General features: G+C 40.9%; 1 protein-coding gene across 1 annotated transcript; it reads right to left on the bottom strand.

Annotated features, from left to right (window-relative positions):
* Positions 1-185: 185 nt before the first annotated feature.
* EIF2S3 (eukaryotic translation initiation factor 2 subunit gamma) lies at positions 186-17,666 on the bottom strand. The gene is made up of 12 exons (XM_056861909.1): positions 17,583-17,666; positions 16,183-16,246; positions 14,341-14,468; positions 14,090-14,211; positions 9,421-9,515; positions 8,712-8,870; positions 6,246-6,380; positions 4,415-4,509; positions 3,629-3,773; positions 3,106-3,275; positions 2,815-2,987; positions 186-419 (listed from the first exon to the last, which is right to left on the bottom strand). Exons 1-12 carry the CDS (start codon positions 17,649-17,651, stop codon positions 356-358), a joined length of 1,419 nt encoding a protein of 472 aa, XP_056717887.1. The 5' UTR covers positions 17,652-17,666; the 3' UTR covers positions 186-355.
* Positions 17,667-18,640: the final 974 nt, after the last annotated feature.

The raw sequence follows: 18,640 nt of genomic DNA, 5'->3' as shown, positions 1-18,640 counted from the left end.
TGTCAGCTTTGTGTCACTCAAGTACTGGTAAAAATTAAATGAAAAAATAAGCAATTTTATTTCAAAACAGATAGTTGGGTATTCTGTTACATTGTTTAAAATTAGATAAGCCAGCCCCAAACCGAGCCTCATACATAAATTAAACATGACAAGTTTAGTTTTGCTAGAATGTAGTTAGATGCATCTTTGCCAATTTGTTTTGTTTTATTGCAAATACTGAACAGAGTTTTAATGTCAGGATAGATTTTCAGCATAAATGTAGGTATTGCGCAACACAAGCCACACTGAAAATACACCCCAGATTTGTGGAGCTGTGCTCTTCATCTTTTACCAAATGAAGTGCTCCATTTGCTTTTCAGTCATCATCCACTGTGGGCTTGATTGTCACTCCTCTTCTAATCTGTCCCCAGCCAATTAAACTGCAAAAACAGAACAGTGTAGAATTAAAGAACCATTTTAAAAGCACTCAGAATCAAAATTATGTTTTGTGGAAAAATATTACGTGCTTAGTTGGTTTATAAATGACAAGAAATATATATTACTACATGAACACCATTTGAAGTGGAAGCACCAATTCCATCTTATATTTTATAACTTTTTTTTGACTCACAAGAAGTGATAATGTTCTTTTAAGCAGGATTTAACCCTGTTCATATCGGCTGGAATCCAAACAACTCATGCCCAAGCAGAAAGTGCCAAATAGCTGTCTGGATTACTTACCTATACTGCCTTAGAACCCCACTCTTGAGAAAACTTCAGAGACAAAAAGGCTGCATTGGGAAGGGTTCTGCAAAACCACCTGCACTCATGGAACACTATGCTTGTCCTTGAGATCAGAGCCAATGACCACTAGTCATGAAAAGAGGTTGGAGTTTGGATGACACCTCATAAACCCCTCCCCAATCCCCTGCCATTTTGTAAAACATGACAAATCCCCCTTACTTATCTTAGCTACAATCACTTCTAAATCTCAGAAAAGAGGTGAGTAATAAACATGTGCACTGGCTGACACTGCTTATTCTCTCCCCAGTTACATAAACCAACAGGTATTTTCTTCTGGATCTAATTTGCTGCACCTATGAGCTGCAGTGTCTAAGTGGAGAAGAGGAAGCAGGGAAAATGAGTATCTGGCTAATCCTTCTGCTTGATTTTCTCTTTGCCGGCTTCCCTTCCTGAGCATAGAGGATAAATAGTAGCCTTTTTGGTGATTTTAATGTACTAAATCACTACAGTTCCTGTCCTTATCAGAACAGCAGGACTACATCAAAATTATACTTAACTGAAACCTCTCACTTGCAGAACACACAATTATATTTTGTATCAGTATCTGGAATTTAATTTAGTATTTTCTTTTGATCCATGTAATATTTTTAGGATATAAAAGATAATGTAGTTGTTGTAGTGTGGTGGAGAGGCCTCTACCTCTACTAGAATTTTCCAATATCAACTTTTTTTTGGCTTTGTGACCATTTCAGTGAAAAGAATACTGAATCAGACCCTTGGTCCATCAAAGTCAGTATTGTCTACTCAGACTGGCAGCAGCTCTCCAGGGTCTCAAGCAGAGGTTTTTCACATCACCTACCACCTGGTCCTTTTAACTGGAGATGCTGGGGATTGAACCTGGGACCTTCTGCATGCAAAGCAGAAGATCTGCCACTGAGCCACAGTCCCTCCCCAAGGCAAGAGACATTAGGATGTGATTTGTTATTGCCTGCCTCTGTGTCACAACCTTGGTATTCCTTGGAGGTCTCCCATCCAAATACTAGCCAGGGTTGGAGCTGAGAGTGTGTGACCTGCCGAAGGTCACCTAGCAAGCTTCCATGGCCCAAGTGGGGATTTGAACCTGGGTTTCCCAGGTCCTAGTCTTACACCTTAACCACTACACCATGCTGTCTTAGAATAGGGACAAAAAAGTTGTATTTCAGAACAGAGGGATTTTAAGCTTTTAACCATGCTTAATTACATTCGACCATGCTTGCACATTTTTCTGCCCTTCCTTGCCACTCTTAACATGGGCTGCCTAAGGACTCAATTATTTCATTGTCTGAGAACATGTTCACAAGCGAACATCCCCCCTTTTAGCAGGTTAGTGGCTTTCAGTACACTTAGGTAATTAGACAACGGGTGTTGCTAGAATGTTCTTAGTCTTAACTATTAAGCTTCCACAAAAAAGGCAAGTCTGCAACAGTAATTTCCAATTAGTTTTATAAGTATATTCACACAATGCTGGGCAATGCTAAACAAGAGGTAAACTCTCCCCCCATTACCTTTGCAACCTCTCTGAAATTTGGATAGCCCAATACTGTGGCAGAGACCACACTTGATGGGGCAGGGGATGACAAACCCAGCATGATAAGGGCAATAGATGGAGTTTCTTCTTCCCTGCAAATGGTTGCAGGACCCTGGTGCAATGCCTGCTGATGTTTCATTCCTCTCTGTGCTTCTACACTACACTATCTTCTAGATAATTTTTAAAGAATGGGGTATGTACAAAAATATTTAGGGAAAAGTTAGGGAATGGGCTTAAGAAAAACAATTGATTATGATGTAGCTTCAGAGCATCCTCTCAAAAACAAACCATTCTATTTTCTCATTTGGTCTCTAAAGAATTAGACACTCATGGAAAGCAGTAAATTTTGAAGTATGTAGCTTATTTAGATTGTTCATGCTGAACATGCACTAGTTTAGACACCTTCAAATATTCTGTCATTTTCCTTTTGTAATGTATTTGGAGGCCTCTATTTTAAAAGTACGCAAGATGCTACAATAACATTTCTGCTACAGTAATTGCCACTTTATGTCAAGCAAACTTACCGCCAGTGTTTCTCAACTCTTCGACTAAGGGCAATTTTTTCTCCTACTTCTGTGCATACAGGATTTGTTAGCACTATTTTACCCAGGTCAGCCTTCACTGCACTGACCCGTCCCCCAGTAGACAGCGACCCTATGTTTACCATTAGGACTTCATTCTTCGATAGCTTTTGCACCTGAAATAAGTGGCAAAGGATTTCAAAGTAAAGAATATAAGCATCTGAAGTACAAGAGATCAAAAGAACTTCAACTGTTCTTCAATGTTTTAACATTTTAAAAAAGCGTTTCACTAACCTTTGCAGCTTTTTTGTCTCCTTCAGTACGGACACCTAATAGCCGCCTAAGCAAGAAGTAGGAGATTTCAAGCTCTGTGAATATTTCAGGGAGTGCTCCAACTGCACCAAGAACTTGCCCCACCATTCTATCAGCTCGACACAAAGTTGGATCGATCTTGGTACCAACACCTAACAACAAAATTCCTTTAAGTACATCTGATCATTTATTTGTTCATGGAGTTTGCAGTATATACCTGATATTTTCTCAAGCTTCACCATCTAAATTTTCATAGCCCTCTGTCCATCCTACTTAAATTGTAAGGATGAAAGCCAAACAATCAGCAGAGCTGCCTCTTCCCTCCCACAGCAGTTCACTGAACTCTCCAAAATGCTAATCCTAAGGAACAAAGATCCCCCAAGAGAATGGGTGTGGGGGGAGAGAATTGATGGAAAAAGTGATAGAAAATGATCAACCCAACCTCTTATTAAGAGCTATAAAGCTCTAGATAGGTAGGGCAGAAACCTAACACACATAAACATACCAATAAGGCCTCCTGGTACAGCGTATTGCAGATCATTGTGTTCTGCAAAGAGTGATACAATTTTGGAAAAGATGGGCTTGCACATAAGTTTTCCTTCACTGTCCTTTGAGACAATTCCAGGTCTCACTTCAAGCTCCTGGCCTACCTATCAGTAAAAAGAAGAAAAAGGTATGTCGATTTATACAGCGTGTCACAAATAATACAAAAATGAGTTGGTGATGTTAACTATTGCTGAAAGTTACAGTGCAGAGGCAATATATTTTTGGTAGAAAGTGAAACTGTTGCAGAATAGTAAGTGCTTGTTCACTATTCAGAAACAAACTGAAGAGCTGCTTCATATCTGTGCCAAGCTTTAGACTTATGAAGTTGATCTTGTTTGAATTTAATATTTTTAGGTTCTTGCTTTATTAAAGAGAAATATATGGGCAGGTTTATTTAATGATTCCTGAAAATCCAGTTGTACAATTTGTATTGTACAACTATACAAAACTATTAAGATTAGTTACATTGCCTTTTGTACGTCAATCTTGTGTAGAAATATATAATCAGATATTGTGAAGAGGCAGAAGAAACCCACATATGCAATTAAGATTATGGCTGCTGAAGAATACTGAAGTGTCCAGTTTCTACTTTTCAATAACATCATAAAAACAGAAAGTGGACAATTAAATTACAAAAATAAAGTCAAATATCAGCAGGAGACAATTGTTTTTTAAAAGTCCCACCTATAGTTTTTTTTTCTTAGTAGTGTCTTTGGAGGCAACAATAGAAAGCAACAGACTTTACCTTTAATACACCTTTTAGAATACTACCACCAGCTACGCCCCCCTTCAGGTCATCAACTTCACATCCAGGCTTGTTGACATCAAAGGATCTAATAACTGAGAAGGACATACTTCATCAGGCACACATGCAGCGCTCATAGATATGTCCTGCTGTGATTTAATCTATACATGCCTAACCTGCTTATCTCCAACATTTTATGGACTTTAATTAAATGCTGTACCAACATAACTGATAACCTCACAAAAGAATGCAAGGTATAGCAGTTGAATCCAATGATTCACTAGCATGGGGATCATGCATCTTCCCTAATTCCTCTCCCCCCAGGAAGCCATTTGTGACCCTAGGTCAGGGTTGCAGGACCCATGTGAAGCTATAGCCATGGAGGTTGCTGGAGGGGGAACAAAGTGAAATTGCTCACTTTTTGCTCTTCTGTCAGTGGAACGCTGACAGAAGAGCCACCTCTCTTACAGAAGTGGAAAGTACAATTTTGCCTCCTTTCTCCTTTTCACTGTAGTCCAAGGACCTGCGTGGATATTACTCCACATGGGTCCCACGTTCCTGGGAAACAACTTTGCTAGGGTTGGAAACGGATGCTGAGTGGAGACAAGGAGGCTCAGCTGATGGGACTGTTAGATCAAATCCTTAGCTTTTCATAAGAACATAAGAAAGGCCCTGCTGGATCAGACCAAGGCCCATCAAGTACAGCAGTCTGTTCACACAGTGGCCAACCAGGTGCCTCTAAGAAGCCACAAACAAGACAACTGCAGCAGCACCATCCTGCCTGTGTTCCACCGCACCCAAAATAGGCATGCTCCTCTGATACTAGAGAGAATAGGTACGCAGCATGACTAGTATCCATTCTAACTAATAGCCATGAATACCCCTCTCCTCCATGAATATGTCCACTCCTCTCTTAAAGCCCTTAATGCCAGAGCAGCATCTTATAACAGCAAAAGCTCACAGCAGACAAGTCTTGTGACAAGAATTGTAGCAGCTCATTTCTTCACAGGCAAGACTATCCTCCTTATGAATGTATTATGCCTGATGAAAAGAAATAAGTTACAGCAAACATATTTTGAATCTAAGCACTGTTTCCAAGATAATCTGCAACACAGGTTTGTTCAAAAATTAAAGAGTGACACTTCAGTGGGTCGGCAAAAGCCCCTTTTGTGAGCTTAAATCTTTTTGAGTCTGCGGTCACCTTTGAAATTCTGACACAGGGAATGGATGAGGGCTAACAAACTAAAACTTACTCCCAACAAAACCTATGTGCTATTGGTGGGGGAAGGTCTGACCTGGGAAATGGGTTATCCCCCGTTCTGGATGGGGTTGCACTCCCCTCCCCCTAAAGGTGCATGTTCATAGCTTGGGGACGCTCCTGGATCAGCACTTCCTTTTGGGTAAACAGGTGGCAACGGTGGCCAGGGGTGTCTTTCACCAGCTTTGGCTGGTGAGCCTATTATAGCCCTTCCTGAGCAGAAAAGAAAACTTCGGAATTCCCTCCCCGGAGCAGATTTGTTTTTATCCCTCTTTTGCCATTTTGTTGTTCGGTATACCCCAACAACACTAGGAGGGAGGGCCAAAAAGTATGTGTTTTTAATTGAATGTTTATATTTTAATTGTTTTATGTTCGCCACCTTGTAGACCTTGATTGGGTGGTAAGGCATCATAACATGATTTAAATAAATAGATAATCCCTACTATTTATCAATGAAAGTGTGACCTTTGCAATACTACTCCAATGGTTTTACTGTAAGAATATTATTTATCCAAATACCAGTGTTGGCTAGGGGATTTAGTTCTACATGCAAACGGACATGGTTTGACATACCAATAAGCCTTGGTTCTGACGTGAAGTCTCTTAAGGGCACTGGAATTTTCTTTACTATGTATTCACAAACAACTTCTATGTTGTATTTTAGCTGTGCTGAGATTGGAATAATTGGGGCTCCTTCTGCAACAGTACCTATAATTGTCAAAATAAAGATTTAAATCACTAATCACCACATTTGTCAAGTAGAAAGCAAACTAAGTACAATCTCTACATTGCTTTGTAAGTAATGAAATATGGCATTACTATTACAGCAGGTTCTGCTCCTATCTTCCCAAACAGAAATGCTGGCTCTTCTGCACTTATTTGTTAATATTTGTATGCAGTGGTTATGGGCTATTAATATTAATACATATAAAGTTTTGAGTGTGTAAAGACAGACTGGTCCATTTGCGGGGGGGATTTGACTTGAGGTAAAATAACATTGGAATCTTGAAGAAAAAGAAATGTAACTGGTGCCCAGGAATGCCACAGGCATGTCTTAAACAAAAGTCCTTTGTACAACAGGGAAAACAACTGTTTAAACCAAGCAGAATTTTAAAAACAGCTTGAAATACAACACTGGTGGTTACAAACTTACAAAAAATAATAATGCATGGTCGTTTTAACCTCCTTTATTCCCCGTTTCAGCCAGGATCAAATTTTTTCAGTATGCATGATACCTCATCCCTTGGAAGCTCAACGCTGTTTCAACTCAAAATGAACCTGGCTTTTCCCATTCCTCTTCTGGCCTGAATTAAACCATTCATCCTGGCTCATTCTGGAGTCACAGAGCATGCATACTCTGTTCTCGGGTTGAGCTTACCCGCGCCATCACGCCTCATCCAACCCCCTCTTCAAAGCAGCATGCAGAGGGGAAAACAGAAGATTGGCTTCTTTCAAAGCCAATCACAAAGCGTAAGAAAGGCTTTTTAAAAACAAGGCTGAGACCCTGGAGAACCGCTGCTGGTCTGAGTAGACAATACTGACTTGGATGGACCAAGGGTCTGATTCAGTATGAGGCAGCTTCATGTGAGGTTTGGATTTCTCCCCCCACTCTTCTTTCAGGTAGCTCCGTTTTTTGTTCTTAAAATGCTTTTTTATGCGGCAGTTGGGTTTGGGGGGGGGGGAAGGAAATCTTCTCTCACATGGAGCAATGCAAAGTAAGCCAATTACAGAGCAGCATTTAAAGGGGTGGGACTTGATTTGAGCTTGGGAGACGGCTTTTCTGTATTCATGGTTCAATTAGCACACAGTTTAGTCCCTGATCATTCAAGCCAATGCATACAGTTTCCCCCAACCCGGGTTACTTTAAAGTGCGATGAACCCAGGTCCAAGCAGGGAGATCCAACCCATGCATAAAAGACCTAGGAAAGCCATAGTTTTGAATCTCAGTCAACATTTGATTGGCCCTTGAAAGGAAAAGTTTAGTAAAAAGGGGTGGGGGAGGCAGTCATCTCTCCATCCAGTTAGAACTGATCTAACCACACTTGATCCATGATTCTGAACAACTGCTTTGGAATGTGTACCTATATGTGAGTAGAAATGGAAAGGCTGCAATGCTCAGCATTCTTATGTGGAAACTTCCTACTGAAATTAAGAGTAATTTCCTTCTGAGCAAACATTATTAAGATTATATTGTGAAAGTATTAGGACAGAGTTGGACAAATAATTTAAATGCAACTTCCCTGTGTTGGCGCCAATATACACTAGAACACTCGGAGAATAACGAAGTACAAAAAACTCAAATTGATGCAAACCCTATGGCTTTGCATCTCTTACACTTTTACAGCTCCAAAGTCGATTAATATGGAAGTGGATTAGTATCTGCAAACATTAACAAAAACGACCCAGCACAGCTTCAGACACTTTGCAAATTACAGCTTTAGAATCAATGAACGTCCAGCATAGTTATGCAGTTGATCAGATGAGGCTGCTTGTGTTAGCAAAGAATCAACCAAGCCACACCAAAATGCCATGCAGACAGTTTAATGCGCTTTGGTAAAGTGTGCCCTAGTTTCTGCTATTCTACACAAGTAATCTGGGTCAAATCCAATGGCACTTCAACAAAGAAGGTCTTCTCAATCGGAAAAAAGTAATTCTTCATTGGGAAAGTCTTTCTCTCTTAAAGACTTAGTGGAAGAGAGGTGAGCAGAACTTACTGCCCCTGTTACTTGACATAAGGATTCCTTGCATTTAATCAGTTGAAGGTCTGAGCCAAAGAATTTTAAACATTTATCCTATAAAACCTTTCCCAGTGCAACTTATTGTGTCATCCTAAACTTAGTGCAACTTACTGTGTCATCCTAAACAGAGTGACACTATAAATCCATTGAAATAAATGAACTCAGAAAGGCGTAACACTGCTCAAGACTGCACTGTTAATATCACTAAGTATTTCAAAGAAAGCTAATATTTATCATACGAAACCATCATTAAAAACTTGCAAGGCAAACTTCTTGGCTGTGACTGTTTCTGGAAACTTACCTTGTACAAATGCTAGAATTTGCTCATACTGTTCCTTGGCTTGGCTCTCTTTTACCAAATCAATCTTATTTTGTAGAATTAGAATGTGTTTCAGCTTCATAATTTCTATAGCAGCTAAATGTTCTGAGGTCTGGGGTTGAGGACATGACTCATTGCCAGCTGGAAAGACAGAGAAACATGTTATATTGCACAGCAGAATACAGAAGGGCATGCAGCTAGTTTCATCTACTCTATGTGGATCAGAGTCCATAGATATACCAATACCCAATACTGGAGGCTTACCAATGAGGTTTAAAGCTGTCAGTTAGCAAGCCATACCCATTGCTGGAGGTCAAATAGGTATGAATGCTTACATTAAAATAGGTATGCAAGCTTTGTGATACATGAGTACCAGGAAGCAAGAGTTATGCTGAAGTCTGCAGGTCAGATTGTATTTCAGTTTTTAAAAAACAATCGTATACTTAGCCAGTTACATATGGACCTGGCTTGTTGATTTTCTGATAAGCAAACACATGCTTGCAAACATATACATCATATGATATCTGTGTGTATATTTATACTGGGTTGAATCTAAGGATTCTGGAAGAATACTCAATTAGTAGACGGAACCCATGGCTCCAACCCTTTACACACATACTTTATATAATCCACCTGATCAACAGTGAGAAGCGGCCCGCACCATATAACAACACCCCGTACCAGTGATTACCTATTAATAGCAGAGCTGCATCCATGACAGCTGCTCCGTTCAACATAGTAGCCATCAAAATATCATGGCCAGGACAATCCACAAAGGAGACATGCCTGTTATACAAACAAGAAGCATTAATCACAAATAAAGGTAAGCAGTCTACTTAAAATAACTGAAAGGCATTTAAGGCGGATGAGCCCAATACCAACATATTGTTATTAAGGCAAATATGTAAAACAGTAATTCTGAGAAAAAGATCTCTTTAACATGTATCAATGGGCTGGATCCAATGACTCCCAGGAGATCCAAGCAAAACAAAGCCAATGGATCCAAGCGGGTTGAAGGGATTCAAAGGATTACTGCAGAATTCAGAAAGGAAGGTCTTTCACCATATCACTTCTCTCTGCTAGTTGAAGTGGCTACTATCAATTAAGGGATGGGAATGCTGATTCCCCACCCTCACCCCACACTATTCTTGGCAGCATGAGTTCAGTGAATACAGTAAGCCGCAGTGTGCATGTGTGGAAGAAAGTTTACTTCCATGTGTGTTGTGCTGCTCTCTTTAAATAGGATTCAGGTTAACATCTACATTTGTGTATTGTCTGTAAAGCTCACTTGATATTTCAGAAATCGCAGAGAAAACATAGCAGAATAACTATGGAGCATGTTCAGTATCTATCATTTACTCTGTCTTCACAGTCAACGTCAGGAGTCAAACAACACATTATGCCAGTAGACAAACCCAGGCACCAGTCCACAATTGCAACTGCAGGTTGCTCCTGGTTACAAGTAGTTTTACAGTTACTATGATGGATGATTTGGAAAAGCTCTCGCTTTTCCCTGATGGAGGCCCAACCTGTTCAACACCAAACTGGAGGGCAGGACCAGTCTTATCACAGGCATATTTACTCAGAAGTAAGTCCCACTTCTTGTGGGAGCTTAACTTCTACATACCTGTGCACAAGTGTGCAGCTTTGAATAGACGTCACCATGCAGCACTCTCAAGTATGACTCATGAAAACTAACACTGCAATAAATGCTGTCAGACTTTAAGGTGTCACTGGACTTTTGTTTTGCAAGTTAATTACTAGCCCTTCATTCATTAACCTTTAATAGGCATAGTTAATTACTAGCCCTGAAACAGGTTCATGTGTAGATTCCCAGCCTCCCCTCTGTCATTTTCCCCCACAGTCACAGCAATGGTAAATTTCCTCTTTACTCATTTTTAACTGTGCCTTTATAAGACTTGCTACTTTGATACAACTATATGGACTGGGATCTTGATTTCCTGAATATTCATGAAACTGCCATATTTGTAAGCCCAACAAATTGGCAAAATGGTAGACTCATTTTGATGAATTGTTTGAGTAATCTGTTCTTGCTGAAACCTCTAAAGTTTAGGAAAAGTTTTGTTTTGGCTCCCCCATTGTTTTAAACGTAAATGCTTATTGATTATTTAGAACTGAACTCCATCCTTGATTCTGCTAAGCATATGATGCTAAAACTGGGATTGCTTTTGATTAGCGTTGTTCTTTTGTAAAAATAAATAAATTGGATGTGCTGCTGATTTTGCTAAAAAGATCTAACTGCCAGCGAACCTCTATCTGATCATATGCAAATTTACTCATAAGTAAGTTCAACTGGATTTAACCTTTCCTTCCTTTTTCCCCCTTTCCTTTTATCCCTTAGAAGCTCCTTGATCCATTGATCTTGAGCAGCATATGTCTAGTGTTTGAGGGATATAAGGACTGAAACAAATCTTGCCACTGACAATGTAGCCTTGGGATCCCTATCGCTTAGTAGAAAAAGCATTACGTCAGACACAGAGGCATTAGATTTGTATGTTAAAAGGGGGGAAATATAATGTGATCGAAGTTCCTCGTAAAAGCGGCATTCCAAAAGGGCATGAGCTAATGAATCGATAGAGCCAGAAAAGCAAGGACAGGTCCTGTCTGAAGAATTCAAAATTCTGCCCTGCATAACCATACAGGGGTTAGCATTCAATCTAGCTAAACAAAAAGCTCTAGAAAGACGAGGAGTTGTCAAATAATATGTATAAGCAGGCAAACCACGTGGTGGTGGTATTCCAAAGAACTGGGATGAACAAATGCGGCGAGAACGAAAAGTAGTGCTGTTATAATCAAGCTCTTTAATGCGCTTTTTAATTTTGGTGAAAGCTTCAGTTTTCCCAAGATCTAATAACATATCCTGCGAGAAGCCCAACAATGACAGTTTCTCATCTAAGATTTTTTGCCATGAGGATTTAAAAGGGTCGTGCTTCAGAGAAGCGAGGAACCCCTCAATGCTAAAGCACAGTTTAAGGTGTAGTTTAAAGGCAGCCGACCATGCCCTAGCTTCGAGTGACATTTGGCCAAACTCGGAACGAAGAGTAACGCCAGCAACACATCGAGGGGCATTTAGGAGTTTTCGTAAGAACTGAAGCAATGGACGATCTATAGATTCATTGACAACTGTTATCCAGATGGCAACACCAAAGAGAATAATTGGGGTAATTTTTAGATTAAAAACCTGAATAGCTCCTGGAATATATTTGCCAACTTTGGTGTGGAAAAAGTTGACAATAGCACCAACCCCAGGTTTAATTTTGTTGGACACTGCTTTTTGATGGGCATTCCAATTTAGGTTATGGGAAAAAAGAATGCCTTGACTTGGTCAACCTCAAAGCCGTCTAATACCCAGTGAAAAAGAGGCATTTTTCTCCTCTTAGTGAAGATCCTAATCTTAGATTTATGACGGTTTATTTTAAGATCTTCCCTAGAGCAGTACTCGGAAAAGGTTGGTAAAGATCTTTTCAAACCAATTATTGTGCGGGACAGGAGAACTGCATCATCAGCATACAGTAGAATTGGGGTGGGATGACTTGCAAGCTTTGGGGGGTGACAATATTCTGAGAAAATGGTTGCCATATCATTCAGGCATAGATTAAACAAGAGAGGAGCAAGGAGGCAACCTTGTCTAACTCCCTTGGCCAGTGCAAAGGGCTCAGTTAGTTCTCCTTGGTCGCCACAAAGAACCTGAGCTGTGAGGTCAGTATGAAATTGTTGAATGAGCCATAGTAACCTCCTATCCATAGTAGAATTTGATAGTTTCAACCATAGCCTCTCCCTCGGGATGGTATCAAAAGCTCCCTTAAGATCCATAAAACCCGGGTAAAGGGTGCCATTTTGGGGGGAGGAATATTTCTCGGCTAAGTGAGAGAGCACTAAACAATGGTCCGTAACAGACCAACCCCTTCTGAAACTGGATTTAACAGTGCTTACTCCTTTATAATTGCGCAGGATTGCAGAGGGGTGAATGTATTAGTATTTTATAGCAAAATAAAACAAATATCATGTGGCACCTTACACTAACAATATTTATTTCAATATGAGATTTGGTAAGCCAGAGCTTACCTCTTCAGTTTATTTTCTCATACATATTCAGCTTAACCCCACTGGAAAAAGGTGGCTGATGTGTGGTTTGGTGTGAGATTAAAAAAAATCCTTTGGTGTCTTTGGCAGGCACAAGCAGGATCCCCCCTGATGGAAAGTTTTTTTGCAAGTTCTGGCAGCCTCCCTGTTTTTTAGAAAATCTGCAGCAGTCTCTTTACTACTATTTGTAGGAAAGGCAAGTTGCATTGCATGCCTTAGGCTTAGAGCAAAGGGTTACACCACTTTAAGACTAATTGGTAAGGGGGGGGGGAATCCTTTTGGTAGCTGCTCCCCCTGAATGAGAAAAGCACTTTTATCTGATTAGGATTCTATACCATGGTGGATCATGCATAGGAAAACATATTTTGCTTCTTGATTTTTCTTTAGTGGTTACCTGGAACTTTTATTTCCCCATCCCTTGTATCTGAGGTAGTACTTGCTCAGTGTTTCTTTGCTGAAAATTGTAATTTTGTACCACTTAGTGGGCATGGATGACAGAGCACTTGGTTGTTTGATTACATTAGGATTGGCCAGTGGGTAATCTTGAATATTACAGATGTCACTGAAACAACAACACTGGCTCAGCATTTCCAAAAGTAATTTTTCCACCAAACAGGAATAATGATCAACTTATCCTTAATGAATGGTACAAATTCTAATTCCTTGAAAAGGCAAAGAACTCAGTGAGTTTCTAAATTTGACACTGATTAATGCTTCAGGTCTCTTCAGAGATTTGCTCAGGGTGATTCACATGACAATGAAAATATTGTGTTAGTTACAGATAAGGCTGGCTCCAACATAAAAAAAAAATCTGTCACGGCCTGCGTTATGCCACTCATCTGTCCAGCAGCTCAGGTCTGTTCATTTGGAATGCTCAAGGCTTTCACCACAGGCATAAAAAGCTGTGGAGATATGCAGTATTTGTGTACCCCTTGCCATTTTTACACTCTTGTCAGATAAAAGAAGTTTTTGGCTGACTGAGCTTTCCTCTGCTACTGCTAAACTGAGAATAATCTAATCTGTTCTTCTCCCTCTCCTGGGGTAGATAAAGTTGCACAACTATGGAAGGAGATAGCCCAGTCAGCCCTCAGATGCTCTCCTCATCTGCCCTCAAGGTCAGTCTGAGAACCTACAGACCCAGTTTTCAACACACGCACAGAATGGTGAATTTCAACTGTGCACTACACTTAAGCATACACCCACATTAAAGAATGATGGGAAAAAAACTAAAAATCATTCATGGTGAGAATGCTTACCTGACTAATTTAAAATTCCCTTTGGTCCCAGAAACATCTGTAGGGAATTCATCAGGTGTACTGCTCCCACAGGACCGGTAACATTCTGGTCGAGAACAACTTGGATCATCAAGTTTGTAAATCTGCCAAGAGTTACAGGAGAGAAGGTTTCGTTTGCTGCTGATTAATTACGGTATGCAGTGAAGGATAGTAAAAGCAGAACAATTCAAATCAAAATAGGAAATAAGCAGTATGTAAGGGTAGTGACAAACCTTAGCATTGGCATAGCCCAGCTTGATAGTGATATTTCTTTCCAGTTCATTTTTGAATCTGACAGTATGAACTCCAGAAATAGCTTTTACGACAGTTGACTTTCCATGAGCTACATGACCAATTGTACCTAGATTTTAAAAACAATTTTTTGTCAAAACATTGCTTCATGTCCAGAAAGCCCTCTACAGAATAGAAGATTTTATCAATTTTTCAGCAGCCGTCCAGAGTCTGTCACATACTGGGACCACAAGCCTTCCATGTTTGTAAAAGCTCGGTTAATCTATTGCTTACAGTAGATGACAGGAACAACTCCCAATATAGTAATTTAAACTCTAGATCATATTCTCTTATGAACCATACACTCGTCTCCATATTAACTGAAGAGTCACAAGTTGATCTGACCTGGGAAAACATTCTTTCAAAAATTCAAATATGGTGACCAATTAGATATCCTGTGTAACACAAAATCCATTCCACAGAAAGGTTCCTTGGCACCATACCAATCTACCCCAAACAAGATCTACTTGTGGAAGCATCCACAGAAACTGTATCTTGCCAAATGATTCTTATTTACCAACGAGTTGCAAACTGAAACACCAGACCAAAAACTTTCATAAATGTATCCATTACTTTTGAAACCAGTTTGGTTCCTACACCTCTTCTAGAATGAGTATTTTAAAATCCAATAACAGGCATTGGAAAACATCATCTAATACAGCCAACACTTATTAAAAGCTTGATGCATTATTGCGGCAGCAGACTTCCAATTTCTGTTGAAATGAAGCCTGGACAGTAAGGGAATGAGTGTATTATTTATTTATTATTTTTGATTTCTAACCCACCCTCCCTGGCCAAATTAAGACTGTTGGTGAAATACAGATGAGGAAACAGAAGATAGTCAAGCCTGTATAGTAAGGAGAATGCAGAGAGAGACTTAAATAAGAATCAAGGCAGCATGTATAGGATGTGCACCTGAAGGGAACATTGGGAACATGAAGTAATTTAGGAAAGAAGTTATCTGTATGTCTAATACTGAACCTCAAGTCAAGCGAACTAGTCAGGACGCCAAAAGGGCAATCAAATCAAATAAGCCTAGCTTAGTGGCAGATTAAAAATAATGGAGCAAAATATCCAAAGTCACATAAGGAAGGAAACTCAAAGACAGAAGTAAAGCCCTGACCAACAAATGCAGGAAGGCGACATGTACTATTAAGGAAGGCACAAAGAAAGTTTAGTACTGATTTATGAATGGGTCATAACACCATAGTTAAACAACAATCCAACACAGTCATGTGCACTTAAATTATTAAAATTAATAAAGCAAGCACACTTAAATCAATGCTGGATTATAACTTTAGTCTTGGAAGAGACCCTCCTACCTATCATAGCTCTTTCTACAGAAGCCTTAGTTTATAGTGAAAGACATGGGCTTAACTAGCAATACTGTATTGTGTGTAAAGAAACATTCTCTGATTCATGAGTGCTTATGCCGCAATAAATGTATTTGTCTTCAAGAAGAATAGCTTTATACCCTGCTTTTTTCTACTGTAAGGAGTCTCAAAGCGGCTTACAATCGCCTTCCCCCCTCCCCAAAACAGGCATCTTGTGAGGTAGGTAGGGCTGAGAGAGTTCTGAGAGAACTGTGACTAGCCCAAGATCATCCAACAGGTTTCATATGGAAGAGTGGGGAATCAAATTTGGTTCTCCAGATTAGAGTTCACCACTCTTAACCACTACACCATGCTGGCTCTTAAGGTGCCATAGAGCTAACATGGCTAACCCTGTGACTTATTAACATTAATGTGCTTCAACATGTTCTAGTTAAACTTGTGTTAACTCACCTATATTTATTGTAGCTTGCCTGCTGATGACCTCTGGTGACAGAGGTGTCAACTTAGTAACATCCTGAAGGAAACAAAACTTCAGTGACCCCCAAATATTTAACACACAACCATATTACTTTTATTAACTGAATAATTGTTAACTAAAAACACAAATTAAAATAGATATAAATGCTCATAACAAACATAGAAGAACTTTACAAATAATGAGTATAAAGGCAAACAGAATTAATGATAACACAACTTCCGCTCACTGATATGAAAGCTACTTTCCTATCCATGCGTACCTGAGTATGCAATTAAAGCTGGATTTACTCTAAACATGCTTAAATGAGTACATTACTAAGGTTTTATTATAAATAATATATTTATGATATATTATAAATATATGTATGTTATTCGTTCAGTTTTCATAAATATATGTATGTTATTCGTTCAGTTTTCATAAAAGTCTCATTAGCTATACAGCTTGTCTTAAGTAGTTTACCGGCAGTTTATTACCATTTTCATAGGAACCCTGTAGAGAATGTAATTCATTTTTCACAAGTGAGAAACTCGAGATGAAAAAGGGTAGCCTGGCCAAGGTTATTTTGCAAAACTACTTAAATTATTGGCTTAATTCTTAACCACAGTTGCAAAGCGCACAACAGCGTCCCGACAGAGTTTATTGAAGTCAAGGGGCACTATCTTTCGCCTGAGTAGGCCCTGAACACTTTGCAGCCAGAGTTCTGACAAATGCAAATGTTAAAACGATGCTAAAAACACGCAGCTGAATAAAAAGGAACAGTCACCGTATGTATACCCCCTGAGAAACAAGCCTACTGCCATCTTGCTCTCTCCACAGAAGCTAATAAGCTGTGACTAGTCAGTGCACAGCTTCACATCCAAATAGTGCCCATTTCTTTCTCCTCCTTAAGGGGGGAAATCTTCGCAATTCCCTAAAAATTTCGCTAAGGGAGAAAGGAAACATTTCGGCGAGCTACTCTTTTGACTTAAGAGATAGCAAACTGGAGGGGAAGGGAAGAGGGGGGGGGAGGAAAAAAAAGACTCCCTCATCGTGTAACACTAACATCACCGAACCCACGACCAAGTTCAGGAGCAGAGCATTTCAGACGCGGGGGGGGGGGGCCTGACGGTTGGGATTGCAGCCAAAGTAAAGGCCAACCGAGAAAGGAGGAGGTGAGCGCGTGAACCCCCACCCCCACCCCTAACTCCAAGGAGGAGCGTTTCCTCGCGCTTGACCAGAGAGAAGGAGCAGCAGCCGGGCGAAAGCCTCGTCGCCTTCCACGAGCTCCCTTCCTCCCGCCCGCCCTGCCCAGCACCGCGACTGCCGCACAGGGGGAACTGACCGCCCCGGCCTCTCGCCGCCCCCGCTGCACCTTCCCCCCCCCCGTCCTCACCAAGGTGCTCAAGTCTTGCCGGGAGAGATGCGGCTGCCCCAGAGTCACGCCCGCCTCATCCCCCGCCATCTTGCCGGAAAGGAAGCGAGGCGGCTACTCAACCCGCCTGACCCTTCGTCGAACAGCAGCCGCGGGGGGTTTTTATTTTTTATTTTTTTTGACGGTGCCGAGAAACGCCTGGGAAGGGGATTTCCTCCTTTCCGCCTCTTCCCGGTCCGCAGGCCCGCTCGCGAGTTGGCTCAGGCGAGGACGCGGGCAGCCCGGCGAGGACCCCACAGCTTGGCTGATGCAACCGGCGGTGGCGAAGCGAGGCGCGTCTGGGGCGGGACGCCTCCTCCTTCCCAACGGGAGGGGGGGAGTGGGAAGGGCCAACAGCTGCTGGGCGGGGGCGGCGGCGGCAGAGGCCTGCGAGCCATGGCCGGGCGTTCGTTAGCCTTTAAACGAGCGAGAGGGCCCTTCTTTTGTGGCGGTTGGCGAGTGAGGACTGGGCAGGGCCGGTTTCGGACAGAAAGTCTTCGGCCTTTTCACTGGCTATGAAGGGGAGGAAGGAGACTGGCGAAGTGAGTGTGTGAGCCCGAGAGGATTTCCGACCTGTTTATGTCACAAAGGAATGGAGGGTTGTTCTATCCAACTACGACCGTTAGATCGGCGTTTTCCCTCAGGAAAAGAGCTTCCCAAGTCTAGAAGTGGGATTCGTATGGATTTTGAGATTTTTTAGTAGAAGTGCTAAATGTCCAAAAACTTATAACCTCTGATATCTGATGTTACTCGCTATGATTTTATCTTATCGGTTTTAAGATTTATGACCATTGTTCGTATCAATTGTAACAATTTATATGCCATTAAAGGTTTATGAATGAATGAATGAATGAGAGGTAATGAGAAGCACCCCCAAAGATAACCCTGATTCTGTGATCTAGTTGGACCTAGCCAAAACCTTTAGTTTCTGGAATAAATGTGTCCCGTGGTTTTCAACTGAAGAAGTGAGCCTAATTTGGCAACCTAAAAGTTGCAAAAGAGGCCCTAGTGAAATTCCACCAGCATTCAATCCTTTTTGC

The sequence above is a fragment of the Euleptes europaea genome, chromosome 16 (assembly GCF_029931775.1).
Source record: "Euleptes europaea isolate rEulEur1 chromosome 16, rEulEur1.hap1, whole genome shotgun sequence".
In the NCBI taxonomy this organism is placed as follows: Eukaryota; Metazoa; Chordata; class Lepidosauria; order Squamata; family Sphaerodactylidae; genus Euleptes; species Euleptes europaea.
This window is presented reverse-complemented; position numbering and strand designations above follow the sequence as displayed.